At 40.9% G+C, this 16,317-nt stretch overlaps 1 protein-coding gene across 1 annotated transcript in view; it reads right to left on the bottom strand.

Annotated features, from left to right (window-relative positions):
* The window catches only part of DNAH11 (dynein axonemal heavy chain 11), a 396,587-nt gene that overhangs the window by 154,796 nt on the left and 225,474 nt on the right, over positions 1 to 16,317 (bottom strand). Inside the window, exons 46-49 of the mRNA XM_074379604.1 lie at positions 7,952 to 8,156; positions 4,983 to 5,148; positions 4,237 to 4,339; positions 1,727 to 1,966 (exon numbers count right to left, since the gene is read on the bottom strand). Of these exons, the coding sequence (XP_074235705.1) occupies positions 1,727 to 1,966; positions 4,237 to 4,339; positions 4,983 to 5,148; positions 7,952 to 8,156 (714 nt within the window). The remainder of the gene's footprint in view (positions 1 to 1,726; positions 1,967 to 4,236; positions 4,340 to 4,982; positions 5,149 to 7,951; positions 8,157 to 16,317) is intronic.

Genomic DNA, 16,317 nt, shown 5'->3' with positions numbered 1-16,317 from the left:
CTCACAGAGACAGTCAGCTTACTCTCGATTCACAGGAGAAGAGTAAGGGAGTTGTGGAGAATTAAGCTGCAAAAGGCTAAAAAATTATTTGGCGGTGCCAGGTGCAGCTGACAGGCGGGATCTGAGGGGTGAGCAGGCAGTCCTCTCATCGCATTTCCCCTGTGACCTCTCTTCCTCTTTCTTCTGAGAGCAAAATTCTGCTTTTAAACAACACTGTATTAAGCACTCTTTCTGGCAGGAGCTAGATACACAGACATGAAAAGAAGTGCTCTGTGTTCATGAGACGCAACTGCCTAATGCTGTATGATGGTTTTGAGGCAGCTTTGGATACTAAAAAGAGGGTTATGAAAATATAAAGAAGTCCTATGGAGTTTTCATATTTAACCAATATGCCACCTCTCTCACAAAAGTTTAAGCTATCCATTTTTACTGTACAGGTAGAACACATTAGTTGATTTAAAAAAGTCATTCTAGACTTTCAATTCCCTCTTCGGAATTTCCTAAGTCAAATACATAAACACTGTCCTTTTACTAAGTAAGCAAGGTAATTTTCAGTATTAAACCAAAATGATCCAACAACTTAAAAATTACTATTTCTCTTAATCTATGTTTAAAATCACATTTTGCATAAATGCCTTATACAAAAACATGATCAATTTTCCTTTTTACTTGGCACTCAAAAACAGTAACACTCACTCACTCAGTCTAGAGTCCAGACTTCTACCTCTGCTTCCACTGCTAAGTCACCATACGCCATGGCCTGAATTGCCCCTACACTTCATTTACTGAAAGTTCACTGCCAATGTGACAATATAAGCAATATAAAGTCACCTTTAGGAGGTGACTAAGTTATGAAGGCCAAGTGATCTTACTAAAGAGGTGCTGGGCATTTACCCTTTTGCTCTCTGCCCGTTCTGCCCTGTGAGGATGCACCACTTGGGGTGCCATTTTGGAAGCAAAAACTAGGCCCTCCCCAGACACTGAATCTGCCAGTGCCTTGATCATGGACTTCCCAGCCTCCGGAACTGAGAAAGAAAATTCTATTATTTACGAATTACCCAATCTTGGCTATTTTGTCAAAGCAGCACAAAGACACTATATCATCTGAGGAGAGGCACTGTTCTCATTGATGAAACGTAATAATAAACCCACCTTATATACTGCCTGAGAAGTTTATGAGTAAAGTTAAAGGATACATATAAAAGTATATGGCATAGTTTTAAGCTGTTTTAGAAATGAACACCATTAACAGTATGGTATGGTTTGGATGGGTGCCCCCTCCAAATCTCATGTTGAAAAGTAATTCCCAGTATTGGAGGTGGGGTCTGATGGGAGGTGACTGGATCATGGGGGCAGATCCTTCATGAACGGTTTAGCACCATCCCCTCCATAAGTAAATTCTCACTTAGTTCATGCAAGATCTGGTTGTTTAAAAGTCTGGGACCGGCCCCACTCACTCTCTTGCTCCTGTTCTTGCCATGCAAAATGTGAAATGCTGGCTCCCCATCATCTTCCACCACGATTGCCAGCTCCTGAGGCCGTCATCAGAAGCAGATGCTGGAGCCATGCTAGTACAGCCTGCAGAACTATAAGCCAATTAAACCTCTCTTCTTTATAAATTACCCAGCCTCAGGTGTTTCCCTATAGTGACACAAAAAATGGCCCAATACATAGTATTATAATTATTTCTCTACTCAAGAGGCATCACATAGAGCAGTCAATGTACCTGGAAGACGTTGGATAGATCTCTCAGATTAAAGATGTAGTGGAATTTAATAGCTGTGGGTAAAAAGTTACACATCATTGTCTGATGGAATGCTATTGCTGCCTGAATCAAAGCGGGCCCACTCCTGAGAACTGATGGACCAAATGCTTGCTGTTGGAAATGGAAACTGAAGATTTGGCCATAGATGGTGTTTAGTGCATCCAAAGATGGAAAATTGAATGCAAACACTGTGAAATGTCTCTGAAAAGAGAAACAAATATAAGAGTTTAAGGATTATGATTGTACCAGAAAACTGCCAAGACCTGATTTTTTTCACTCCTGCCTATATCCAGGCCCATTACCATGTAGCTTTTTAGTGTTCCACTCTGACTCTGGGGTTGGCCATGTGGTTTACTTAAGCCAACAGAATGAGGTGGAAGTGAGAGTCTGCCAGTCGTTCTCAGAGGTGTCTGTTTCTACTTGCTTTGTTAAGTCTCTAACTTTGCACTCAACTCTACAAGCCTGATAAAGTAAGACAGACACATAAAGCAGGGCCATCTTGTCCTAGTCACTCCAGCCAAAGCCACGTCAAATTAACTGACGGTTTATCCCCCGCATGCACAGATGAGTCCAGCAAAGATCAGCAGTCACTGAGTTCACTCTCAGCTGAGTCCAGAGAGGTAAGCGACCACTGGATGCTACTGAACGTATGTTGGTGGTAGCTGTTGCTGTTGTCATGATTAAAAAGCTTATATGCATACACAAAACCTGCACGCAAATGTTTATAGCAGATTCTTTCTTAATTGACAAAAGTGAAAGCAACCAAAGTATCCCTCAGTAGGTGAATGAATAAGCAAGCTGTGATGCATTCATTCAGTGACTATCATTCAGCAATAAGAAGAGATGTGCTATCGATATCAAGCCATGGAAAGACATGGAGAAATCTTAAACCCATAGTTAAGCTATGTGGGAAAAAAAAGCCTATGTGGAAAGACTACATGCCCTCTGATTCTCACTATATAAAATTCTGGAAAAGGCAAATACATAGAAATGGAAAATATCAGTGCTTAAGGGATTAATATCCAGAATACATTGAGGTCTCCTAAAACTCAATGATAACAAAATAACCCAATTTAAACATGAGCACAAGACCTGAATAGACATTTCCCCAAAGAAGATACAAAAATGAATCATAAGCATATAAAAACATCACGAATCACTGGGAAAACGCAAATGGTAACTACGAGATACTGCCTCACACCCATTAACATGATTACTATGAAAACACAAAACAAAACAAAACAGAAAGTAAATGTGCGTGAGAATGCAGAGAAACTGGGACCCTGATGCACTGTTGGAAGGGAATAAAATAAGGTCTAGTTGTCACAGAAAACAGTAAGATGATTCCTCAAAAAATTAAAAGTAGAATTCTCTTATGATTCAGTAATTCTGCTGCTGGGGGTATAACCCAAAGAACTAAAAGCAGCGTCTTGAAGATACATTTGTTCACCCATATTCACAGCAGCATTATTTACATCAGCTCAAGTGCGGAAGCAACCCAAGTGTGCATCAGTGAATGAATAACTGAGGAAAATGTGTTATTCATATTCTATTACACTAAGGAGAACGTGTAACAGAATATGACTCAGTCATAAATAGGAAAGAAATTCTGCAATATGTCATAACCGGATGAACCCTGGACATTACACCGAGTGAAATAAGCCAGCCACAGAAAGACAAATACTGGATGATTCCACTTATATGAGGTATTTAAAATAACCAAAATTATAGCCACAGAAAGTAGAAAGGTGGTTGCCAAGGAAGGGTGGTGGGGGCAGAGAGGAGAAAAAGGGGAGCTGTTGTTTAATGGGTCCAGAAGTTCAGTTTCACAAGATGAAAAGAGTTCTGGAGATGGGTGGTGATCTTGGCCGCACAGCATTATGCATGAGTTAATATTACTGAACTGTACACTTGAAATGGTGAACATATGTTACATATGAATCATGTAACATATTTTACAACAATAATTTTTTTAAAAGACAAAAGATCATCTGTTACTAGGGACTCAGAGGGGAAGGAGTGAAGAATGAATTGGCAGAGTACAGAGATTTTGGGGTAAACTATTTTATATGATATTGTAACATCTGTCGAAGCCCATGGAATGTATAATACAAAGACAGAATCCCAATGTAAATGCTGAACTTTAGTTACTAATGTTTCAATATTGGCTGATCATTGTAACTAATGCAAGATGGTAATAATAGGGTAAAACAAGTGAAGGCGCTAAGTGAGTATCTAGGAATTATTTGTTCCTTTAGCTGATTTAGCTATAAACCGTGATATTAAAAAAATAGTCTACTAGTTAAAACAAAAAAGCTTATTAGAACCCCTGCCCACTGTTAGTGGGAATAAACTATAGTACAGCTGCCATGAAAAACATGCTTAACCAAATGTCCCACAGGAATCCTAATCTGTACTCAAAAGCAGTAAAATATAGATCAACAGTTCAAAAACTGTAATTAACACCCTACCTGGAGCCTAGGATTGATGGTGAAACTGCCCACCATCGGATTCATGCAGGCGACATACTGGCAGTTGTGGATTTCTTTAAGCATCACCTTCTGTCTATCATACCTAAAAGACAGAAAAAAGAACGTTAAATCCAAAAACTGGAGATAATACAGCAAAATCTAACAGTTCATAAAGGATTTCATCACAAATTATCTTCCTGTCTTTACAATCACTCTGTGAAGGTGACCTTGTGAGCCTTACTTGAAAGACATCAAAACTGAAGCTCAGAAAACTGAAGGTGACTTATTTCCCTGACGCCAAAATCAAGATCTGGAACTGAATCAATATAAACTATTACTGCTTACTGATTCTCACGTTACTCTGTAGAAACTATCTTGTACCCATAGCAAGACTCCATGGATGGGCTCGGGGCTGTCCCTGTAGTTAATTGTCAGGGACTGCAGACTACAGTGCCCAAATATTTACATCATGCCAAATAAGATCAAGTTTCTCTTAAATAATTTAGTGAGAGGTAATTCTTAAAGAGGGCATGATTTCTGGACAGTCTTAACATTGCTGAGATACTTTTCAATCCAATCTTCCAAAGATACAAAGGGAAACTATTCCACTTAATATGATGAAAAGAGATACAAAGTAAACCCAAAAGATATTCCTTAGAAGGAACTGGGGATAATTCCAGTTGAAAATGTTCATCCATAATAATTATTAGATTTGGGGAGAAAGTAAACTACAGAGACTTGCTTACCAATGCCCATAATCAATATGTTGTCGGATCAGGGTGTGAGGCTGAACAGTGCCATATAAGTCCACTTCAGGCATGTTCATGTCATCAATAAAATAAATCAATTTTTTATTTCCTCCTGGACCATAGTTATGACCAGCTTTTTTCTCCAGGGGCTTCTCGAGGATTTCTGAAATAGATAGATATTTCTGTCCACCAATCAACAGAACGTAAATGTTTTGTCTACAGTCATTTTTCTCTTGCTCTTACCTTCTTCTGTTGATTTCATCCACCCACAGTTTCAGGTATCACCTCCTCATAGGTTAGGAGACCTGAGATGTGTCTCTGGCCCCTCCTTCTATGTCATGCTTTCTGGCAAATCTCCCTCTTGTTGCCAGAAGTCACTCCACCTCTCCTTTTATGGAGATCGCAACATGTGCAGCATGACATCACATTGGCCATCACAGCTGCAACAACCCAACTGCTGATCTATGCACTTCTTCCCTGTACCCATTCTACATGGCCTCTGCTAGTCCAACCATGGCCTGGTCTCTCAGAAAAGTCTGGGAACAGCTCAGGAAAGTCTCCCACACCTGTCTTCTTAGGCTGCTGCAGTGCTGAAGCACAAGAACAACAGTGTATGTAGACACTATCTGTGAATACAAGGAGTTACATTTCTTCCTGTGCCTATATGACCTTCCGTCTATTTTTTTAAAGTCCTATGTGAAGAAAATCCAGAACAGCGTGTGTCTGAGACATCGCATCTAATTATCTGTTGACTCTCCAAACAGATTATAAATATTTTAAGACCAAGGAACTATGTGATATTCACTGCTATACCACTGGTGACAGCCACAACAAATACTTTTTTAAAAATGAGCAAACAAATAAATGAATTAAAAAAGAACTGTACAATAAATAAATACCTTTTCCAAGAGGCAGACTCACATTTCTAAACACTTGCTGGACATCAATTCTTACCAGGCATTAGCATCCAATTTTCAGCCAACACTAAGTCTGCCTCTTCGAACTCAGCTTAACATTTCTCTTCCCCACTCAGAATTCACCTCTTTTCTTTTGTCTCTGTGTTCTTGCTTATAGGGTTAACATGCCCATCAGCCAGATGCAAAGCCTCACAGTAATCTCTCTCTCCTGGTCCCCCGTTTGCCCAGCCACAGCCTATACGTGGTACTTCATGTCATTTCCATATGTTCCCAAGTTGCCACCTCATTTTCTACAACTCTGGTACAGGGCCACATTACATTTAGCTCTTATGCTACTCAGGAGGACTGATCTCCCCACCTCAGATCTCTTTTCTCAAAGGACAGTCCTCACCTTGTCAGTTTCTTGCTTCCCTATCAATGGGGTTCACCATTTTCCATCAAATGAAATACAGTCCCCTCTGTTTGTATCTCAGCATTCTCTAGAGTTGGTGTGATCAACCATCTATGGTTAACTGGGACTGTCCCAGAAGACACTCTGGTCTTTCCAGGAACTGGACAGGTAGTCATCCTACGTGCAGTGTAACTCCAAGTCAGCCTTTTCTGTATCTTCCACCCAATCACGATGCTTCAGTCATCAGAGAGATTCAATTCATTGAATGTGTCCCACAACCTTCTCTCTTTCGTGTCTTTGCTTAAGCTGGTCCTTTATGCTAATCTTCTTTGCCCATTTCTTGTCCCATCTCAAATGGCTGAAATCATAATTCTCTTTACAAGTACACTGACAACGATGGCTCCTTCTATTCCTCATACTAACAGGCCATCTCTAAATCTTACTCATGCCTGTATTCCTTTCAGGAATTAGCAAGATGCACTCACATCGTAGTCAAGTAATTTGTTCAACTACTGAACTGCAGCCTAATCTTCCACTTATAAATCATAGAGTCTTTCTTTCATATCTACAAATGAAAAACATATACCCTACACAATACTTGGGGGAAAAAGTAGGCAAATCATATGTATTTGCCAAAGCAGTGAATGAAATAATGCAGAACTGGCTCTTCTTTTGGGACAGGTATCTCAATACATTGCCCATGCTGGATTCAAACTCCAGGCCTTAAGCAATCCTCCCACCTTCCTCCCGGCTCAGCCTCCTGAGCAGCTGGGACTATCGGCATGTACCACCACACCTGGCTTGAGCTGGCTTTCTAAAGGTTCCATTCATAAAGACAAGTGAGACCAACTAATAAAAAGATGACAGAAAAATCATCACTATTGGCTGTTAATGATGTCAATGAGTAAAAATACTATCAGTCTCTACTGATGCAGCTAAGAAAACAACATATACTCACACACATACAGATACCCCAGCAACTCGCAGTCAGGGCAACTCAACAGTTTTAGTCAACAACTGGACAGCAGAGAGACTGGTTGACCCCCACTAGAGTCCCCTTTCCTTGCTGGACAGTAACTGGCCTTCTGACATCAGCTGTTTCTGTGATTTGCCCTCTACTTCCCATGTCTCTTTTGCTTGCTCTACCTAACTCTGGGAATGTCCCAAATCTGTAATCTTTTGATTACACCGATTAGTTATTCAATAGTTCAAAATTAGTTCTAGTGACTTTAGGATTTCATTAATGACTCTTGGCTCTGTCATTTACTCAACGCAGTTGTAAGGAATTTCTCCTAAATTAATGCTGTACTTGAAAAAGTAACCATCCCTCCTTAAGTACACTCTTATATTGTCAAGACTCCATGAAATTAAAGGCAACCAATGGTTTTGAGGTAACACATTAACACTATTGATGTATATTCTTGCTATTCTAAAGCATAATCACCCAAAATAAAGCCATGAGTGACATAAAATGCCGAAGTGACAACAATATTTAAGCAACATATATTGAACAAGGATGATGATAAGTAAAAATTTAGCTGAGGCCCAAGCAACGACTGTAAATTCTAGGGAAAGTACTATGAGTCTTTGGAGGCTGCATGCCCCCATCTTGATGATTTTTAATCCCCTGTTTCTGGAACATAAACAGGTGCACTTACTTTGCAGAGCTGCGGATGTTGTGTAGTAGTTGAAAGGCACACGGGATACTATGTAATCTTCACAGAGACTTGCCAGTGTGTCACCTACAAAGACTGTTTTCCCCACTCCAGCATTTCCTACTAGCATTAGAGGCTTTCCTTTCTCAAGCAACAACTCAATAAAATATCTAAGACGAGTTGTCTCTGATGTGTGAACCAGAACTGTCTGGGAGGAGAAACAAAATGAGACAAAGATCAGAGAGAGAGAAAGAGAGAAAGTGAGAGAGAAAGAGAGACATTCCACAATTTTATATATATTAAAAAAGTGGCACAGTGACTTCAGAATTGAGGTCCAAATAATTTGTAGTACAGATTAACACCCAGCGGGAGAGATTCCACCTTATTTTCAGCTTTTAATGGTCAGAGTTCAGACACTGTAGCTAGACGAGAGCAACTGGGTAATGGCATCGAAGTACCATAACCGAAAAACTGATTTATCATTTTCAATTTAAGTACTGGCCCATAAGGCTCCTTATTCCAGAATATACCCTCTGCCCACCATCATGGTAAGCACAGAAAGGAATATAGCAAACATATAGGAAACTATCTACAACATTTCAGGTGACGAGGAAACGTTGGCGAAGTCAAGCCACACGCAAATGAAAACTGGGACTAATGCCTTGGCCTGGTTAGATTAAATGGCTAAATGATTCAGCACAGTCCATTTAAAGGAGTTCAGTGTGGGAAGAGACCAGTTTAGGGAGAAATGATGGCTTTTCAGTGGAATATTGAGAAACCAAAACACATTTTAAACATATTATGCCTTGCTTTGTTAAAAACTAAAGCTTAATTTTTCTGTTTTAAAACTTAGCTGTTTATTTCCTTATGCGCTAATTACTTTACACACAATTTGAAGTGGCTTACAGGAACACAATAAAAATAAAACAAAAATCAAACTTGGGGAACACATTAAAATATAAGATCAGAACAAGAAGTAGATACAGATATGCAGTCAACAGAATTTTGCTCAGTGATTAAAAGACAGCTGATCCTGGGTTTTGGCACCAAAACAAAACGCAAAGTACAAAAGACAGTTGACAGTTCGGTTGCATTTTTTGGTGTTGAAATTTAAAAGGAGGGGAGAACCTACCTGCAAGATTCAGATTGTTCATAGGAAATCCACAGAAATTCTATAATCGATGAAGTTCTTCTCTACCTGGTTAGCATGTACTAAACACAATGGACTATTTCAGGTTTTTTTTTTTTTTTTTTTTTTTTGAGACGGAGTTTTGCTCTTGTTACCCAGGCTGGAGTGCAATGGCGCGATCTCGGCTCACCGCAACCTCCGCCTCCTGGGTTCAGGCAATTCTCCAGCCTCAGCCTCCTTCGGGTTTTTTAAATTATTATTTTTTTGAGAAAGGGTCTCACTCCTATGTCCAGGCTGGAGTGCAGTGGCATCATCATGACTCACTGCAGCCTTGACTTTCTGGGCTCAGGTGATGCTCCCACCTCAGCCTCCCAAGTAGCTGGTTCTATAGGTGTGTGCCACCGTGCCCAGCTAATTATTTTGTATTTTTTGTAGAGATAGGGTTTTGCCATGTTGCCCAGGCTGGTCTCAAACTCCTGCGCTGAAGTGATCACCTGCCTCAGCCTCCCAAAGGGCTAGGATCACAGATGTAAGCCACCACGCCTTACGCGGCTGAATATTTTATACACAATTCAAGATCATTCTCATGATGGAACATTTACTCTAGAACTTGATTTTAATTCAGTGATACTCTTAGGGCTTACTAAAAACAGACTGTTCTGTGTTATACTAAACAGTCCTAGACTACTGTTAAAAAAAAATATGCGAGCTGCATCTCAACTGTTTTCTCCTTTCTTGCTGCCAGTTGTCATTATTTGCTTTTAAATTTGTCTACTGGCTCTTTTTTCCACACATTAATACCAATAATTAACACTGGGAAATACGTGGCCGGTACCATGCTAAGCACTTTATATGTATAATGTCATAAGATACCCATAACAAGCCTATAAAGAGAGTTACTAGTTTTATTTCAGAGGTGACTAAACTAAAGCTTAAAGAACATAACAGACTTGGTCAAGGCATAACTACCAGTAAGTGGCAGCACTTTGATTCAAACCCAAGTCTGTCAGAGCCTGACCTGTCTTATGTATACACAGAATGCTCTTCAGAGCATAGACTCTGAAGTTAGGCTGCCTGGGTGTGAATCTTGCTCTGCTTGTTTTAGTGTGACCAACTCTTGTTTGCTCGGGATTTCCATTTTAAAATGCAAAGTCCAATGTTTCCCAAACTCCTTTAATCCCGGTCAAATTAGAACTGCTGGTCATCGTATACTTACTACCCACATAGCTGTGAACGTATTCTTCTCTTTGTGCCTCTGTTTCTCCATGTGTAACAAAGGGCTAGTGACAGTCCCTGCCTTAGAAGGTTACTATTTTTTAAGGACGGCTTTATGGATAGCACTCAATAAAGGGCCTGGCATCTAACAGCATAATATTAGTATTCGTTATTCTTATTGACGTCTACGATATTCAGATGCTGTTAATCAAATAACCACATTTTGTACAACTGTGCATAAAGAGTACAAACACCCCAGAGGTTCTCTTTTCAACACAAGATATCATCACTAAGGTACATCAGCCTTGTGATACCAGTTTTCAGATCATAAGCAGTTCTTGGTTGATTACAGTTTCTCAGCCTTCGGCCAGCTAGATCATACTTGTAGGTAGCTGAATTCTAGGTAGCTTCAACAAAAAGCAAGGTTTCCAAACAGATAAAGTGGATGGAGCAGGCACTTTTGGCTGCATCCCAACGCCCTTTCCCCACTCCGTTGTTAGTTAGTTTGTTTTTTTTTTTTTTTTGAGACGGAGTCTTGCTCTTGTTGCTCAGGCTGGAGTGCAATGGCACGATCTTGGCTCACTGCAACCTCTGCCTCCAGAGCTCGAGTGTCTCCTCCCTCACTGCAACCTCTGCCTCCCGAGTTCAAGTGATTCGCCTGCCTTAGTCTCCTGAGTAGCTGGGATTACAGGTACTTGTAATGCCACAACGCCCAGCTAATTTTTTTTATTTTTAGTAGAGAAGGGATTTCACAATTTTGGCCAGGCTGGTCTTGAACTCCTGACCTCAGGTGATCCACCAGCCTCAGCCTCCCAAAGTGCTGGGATTACAGGCGTGAGCCACCACACCTGGCCTTCCCTGCTTCTTTGTTGGGAGAGCGCCCACGTGGTCCAAGTCCCCACCACTCATCCACATAACCATGTACACCATGAGAAGATCTACCTGGCTCTTGCGAGAGGTGAGGACTCATCAAAGCCCATCATGGCAGCCCCACTGCCCAGGCCTGAGATTGGGTTAGAGGTGGCACATGGCCCAGTCTGCAGAATTAGATGCAGGTGGCAGTCAGCTCCAGGCTTCTGAGGAAAGTGTCCTAGCTCTTAATAAAAAGATAAGAGAAAGTCCCTTTCTCCTTTGAAGTCTTCTGGGACCACCAGAGTCATCTGGAGATCAAAGGGATGGCTGTCTTAGAATGAAGTCAGTGTGAAGCAGAGCAGTGCAGAAAAGACGGGATGGTCAGAATCCTTTGTGATTCCACCAAGTCACAGAATTAATCTTCGTTGTGGTTATTCGACCTCTAAATTCCTTTTTTTGTGAAATGATAAATTTCCTCATTGTCAGGTGTTAGGGGTTGAACTATCTACTCCCCAAATTTCTATGCTGAAGTCCTAACCTGCAATACCTCCAAATGTGATGCTATTTGGAAATAGGGTTGCTGCAGATGTAATGAGTTAGGATGAAATCACATTGGACTAATACTGCAGGCTGATAATGTTGCATACCCCCAACATTCATGTCATGAAACCCTAACCTCCGTATTTCAGAATGGGACTGTATTTGGAGACAGGGGCTTTAAAGAGGTGATAAAGTTAAAGTGAAGCCATTAGAGTGAGCCCTAATCCAATCTGACGGGTGTCCTTATAAGAAAACGTGGAGGCACAGGGAGACATCAGGGATACACAAGCACAGAGAAAAGCCATGTGAGGATGCAGAGAGAAAGTGACTATGGACAAGCAATGACGTGAGGCCTCGGGAAAAGGCAAATTTGCTGACACCTTGAGCTTGGACTGCTAGCCTCCACAGCTGTGAGAAAAGAAACTTCTGTCGTTTCAGTCGGCCAGTCTGTGGTATTTTGCTATGGCAGCCCTAGCAAACCAGTACAGTTGTCCTCCCTTAAACGTGGTGATATATGGTCCAAGGCCCCCAGGGAATGCCTGAAACCACAGATGGTAAAGACCCCTACCCAGATGGTAAAAAACCTCTGTTTTCTCCTGTGTCTATAGACCTTTGACAAAGTTTAATTTATAAATTAGGTACACTAAGAGATTAACAATAACAAAATAGAACAATTGTGTTGGCAATACTACTCCTGCACTTTGGGGTCATTATTATGTAAAATAAGGGTTGCTGGAACGCAAGCACGGCAATATACGGGAGTCGACCTGGTCACCAAGCCAGCTGGATGAAGGGATGGTTACCGTCCTGGGTGGGATGAAGTGGGATGGTACAAAATTTCACTCTGCAACTCAAATCAGTGTGCAACTTAACTTATAAATTGCTTATCTTTGAAATGTTCCACTGAATATTTTTGGGCCACAGGTGAGCACAGGTAACTGAGACTTCAGAAAGCAAAGTCACGGGTAAGTGAAGGACTACTATACAGGTCTGCCTGTTTGAACTTTCATTTGTAAATTTATGCAACTAGTTTCAGAATCTACAGATTATTCCGCAATTTGCTTTTTTCAGTCAACATTATACTTCTGAGATATGCTTATACTGATGTATCTAGGTCTAGGTAATTTTTCTTACTGCTGTATAGATTTCCATCCTACTAAGAAACTACAACTTCGTTTCTCAGTTTTCCTCCTTTTGGGTTGTTGTTAGGAATAATGTGGCCACGATCATCTTTGTATGTGCAGTTGGTTTTCTTTAGGTTACAACTATAATTAAATTTTTTGGATCACAGAGCTAAAATATGTTTTTAGAAAGTTATTTTTTAATTGACAAAACTGTATGTATTTATTGTGTATAATCTGATATTTTAAAATGTGTATACAATCCAAAATGGCTGATTCCAGCAAATCAACATATACCTATAACTCATGTGCTTATTTTTCTTTTTTTTGAGACAGAGTTTAGCTCTTATTGCCCGGGCTGGAGTGCAATGGCGCCATCTCGGTTCATTAAAACCTCCACCTCCTGGGTTCAAGCAATTCTCCTGCCTTAGCCTCCTGAGTAGCTGTGATTACAGGCACATGCTTCCACGCCTGGCTATTTTTCACATTTTTAGTAGAGATGGGGTTTCGCCATGTTGGCCAGGTTAGTCTCAAACTACTGACCTCAGGTCATCTGCCCAGCTAGCCTTCCAAAGTGCTGGGAATACAGATGTGAGCCATGGCACACAGCCCCACATGCTTATATTTTATGGGAAGAATACCTAAAATTTATTCTCTTAATGATTTTCAAAAAACACTGAACATCATTATTAACTATAGCCACCACGTACAATAGATCTCTTGAACTTATTTCTCCTGCCTAACTGAAATTTTGTACCCTTTGATCAACATCTCCCCAACCTCCTAACTCCAGCCCCTGGTAGCTACCATTACACTCTCTGCTTCTATCAGTTGAACTTTTTAAATTTCACCAACAAGCGAGATCATGCAGTATTTGTCTTTCTGTGTCTGACTTGTTTTACTTAATGTCCTCCAGGTTCATCCAACTTGTTGCAAAGCACAGAATTTCCTTCTTTTTCAAGGCTGAATGGTACAAGTTGAATATCCCTTATCTGAAATGCTTGGATATTCTGGATATCTACAACGATTTTGGATTTCAGTGTTTAGGGTTTTTGGGATGTTTGCGTTATACTTACTGGTTGAGCATTCCTAATCTAAAATGCAAACTATTCCAAGGAGCATTTCCTTTGAGCACCATGCCAGCACTCCAAGTTTTTAATTTTGGAGTATTTTAGATTTTTGAATTAGAGTTGCTCACCCTGTATGTCACTGTGTGTAAGAACCACATTTTCTTTGTCCATTCATCCATCGACGGACACTGAGGCTAACTCCATGTCTCGCGTATTGTGAATAGTGCTGCAGTGGACATGGGAGTGCAGGTATCTCTTTGACATACTGATTCTATTTCCTTAGGAAATATGCCCAGAAGTGGGATTGCTGGAACCTCCGTATGATTTTACACAACGGCAGGACTAACTGACATTCTCATCAAAAATGTGCTCAGCTTCCATTTTCTCATTTTTCTTGACAACAGAAAAAAAGGTTTCTTGTTATCTTTCATCTTTCCGATAACAGACATCCTAACTGGTATGAGGTGTTATCTCATCATGGTTAACACAGATTTTGATTCTGAGAAGTGGGCTGCTGCTGTAACAGATACCTAAAAAGGTGGAAGGGGCTCTGGAACAGGAAAAGACGACAGAATAAAATAGTTTTAAGGTGCAGGCATGAAAATGCCTAGATTGTACTGAAGAGATTGTTGGTAGAAATACGGACATTAAAGAGGCTTCTGTTGAGGCCTCAGACAGTAATGAGGAAAATGTTATTTGACATTGACAGAAAAGCAATTCTTGTCATAAAGTGGCAAGGAACTTGGCTGAATTGCCTTCTAGTGTTCTGTGGAAGACAGAATCTGTGAGTGATTAACTCGAGTACTTAACTGAAGAGATTTCTAAGAAAAGTATTGAAGATGTGACCCAGTTTCTACTGCTGGCAAATGACAAGGAGAAAGGCATAGTGAAGAAGTAATTGTTAAGCAGAAAGGAAGTAGAACTTAAAGATTTGACTAATTCTCAGCTTGTCCATATGCAGAACATGAGAAAGTGTATTCTGGAGAGAACGCCAAAGGGTGGCTAGACAATGACTCTATAAAGAAATTATGGATGTAATTCTTAGACAAAATCAGCTATATCAGAAGAAGCTAGGAATAGAGATGGGGTTATACCAGCAGGAATATTGCCAGCTTGGGCTAAAGAGCATGAGAACAGGACAAAATGAAGGAAGGTAAGACTTCTTAGATTCTACAAGGCAAGGCAATTTAGCAACCTGGCTGCAGACAGGCATTATCCTCCAAGAAAAGGGAAAATAACTCCAAAGGCAATTCAGAGATCAGCAGAACATCCGCTGCCACTGCCACCACTGGCCCAAAAGGTACAGGTCTGGGAGATGAGGCTACGTCTCCCTCACTTTCAGGGAGTGGGGTCACCACTTCTGTCACTGAACCAGGACACTACGGCCCAGTGCCTCAGGGACAGGGCTGCCACCAAGGGCAACACTGCCAACTTAGTGGGTCCAGAGGCAGGGCCATCATTCTAGTGGGCCCCAGTATAGGGCACTGAGCCAAAGAAGATTATTCTGAAGTCTTAAAAATCTCAAGGGCACCACTGCCTTCCAGCTTGGTGACAGAGCAAGGCTCCACCTCAAAAAAACAAAAAATCTGGAGGCATTTGCTCTGCTAAGTTTTGGACTTGCTTGGGAACTGTGATCCCTTTCTTCTGTCTGATTTCTCCCTTTTGGAATGGAAAGGTCTATCCTATGTCTGTTCTACCACTGTATTTTGCAAGCAGATAACTTCTCTGGTTTTGTAAGTTCATAGCTAGAAAGGAATTTTGCCTCAGGATGAACTGCACCCCAATTCACTTCATGAATTGATAGATGAAATATATCATGTAGATGGGACTTAGAATTGATAGTGGAATGGGTTAAGAATTTTGGGCTGTTGGTAAGCTGGGCATGGTGGCTCACACCTGTAATCCCAGCACTTTGGAAGGCCAAGACAGGTGGATCACCTGAGGTCAGGAGTTCCAAACCAGCCGGGCCAACATGGTGAAACCCTGTCTCTACAAAAAATACAAAAATTAGCCAGGCATGATGACAGGTGCCTGTAATATCAGCTACTCGGGAGGCTGAGACAGGAGAATCACTTAAAGCTGGGAGGAAGAGGTAGCAGCCAGGCTGGGTGACAGAGTAGTACTCTGTCTCAAAAAAGAAAAAAAAAAAAAAAAGAATTTGGGGCTGTTGGAATGGGGTAAATGTACTCTGCATGTTATGAGGACTTGAATTTTGGACGTCCAGAGGGCAGATTGTTACAGGCTGAATTATGACTCCTTCAAAATACATCTGCTGAAGCCTCAACCCCTGATACCTCAGAATGTGACTGTATTTGAGGATAGGACCTAAAAAAGAATAATTCAGTTAAATGAGGATACTAGGGTAGGCCCTAATCATGTGACTGGTGTCTTTAGGAGAAGAGGAAATTTACACACATGGAGACAGTGACCACGAATGTGTAC

Source organism: Saimiri boliviensis, chromosome 10, assembly GCF_048565385.1.
Source record: "Saimiri boliviensis isolate mSaiBol1 chromosome 10, mSaiBol1.pri, whole genome shotgun sequence".
NCBI lineage: Eukaryota > Metazoa > Chordata > Mammalia > Primates > Cebidae > Saimiri > Saimiri boliviensis.
Note: the sequence above shows the minus strand (reverse complement) of the source record. Positions and strands in the feature narration are given on the sequence as shown.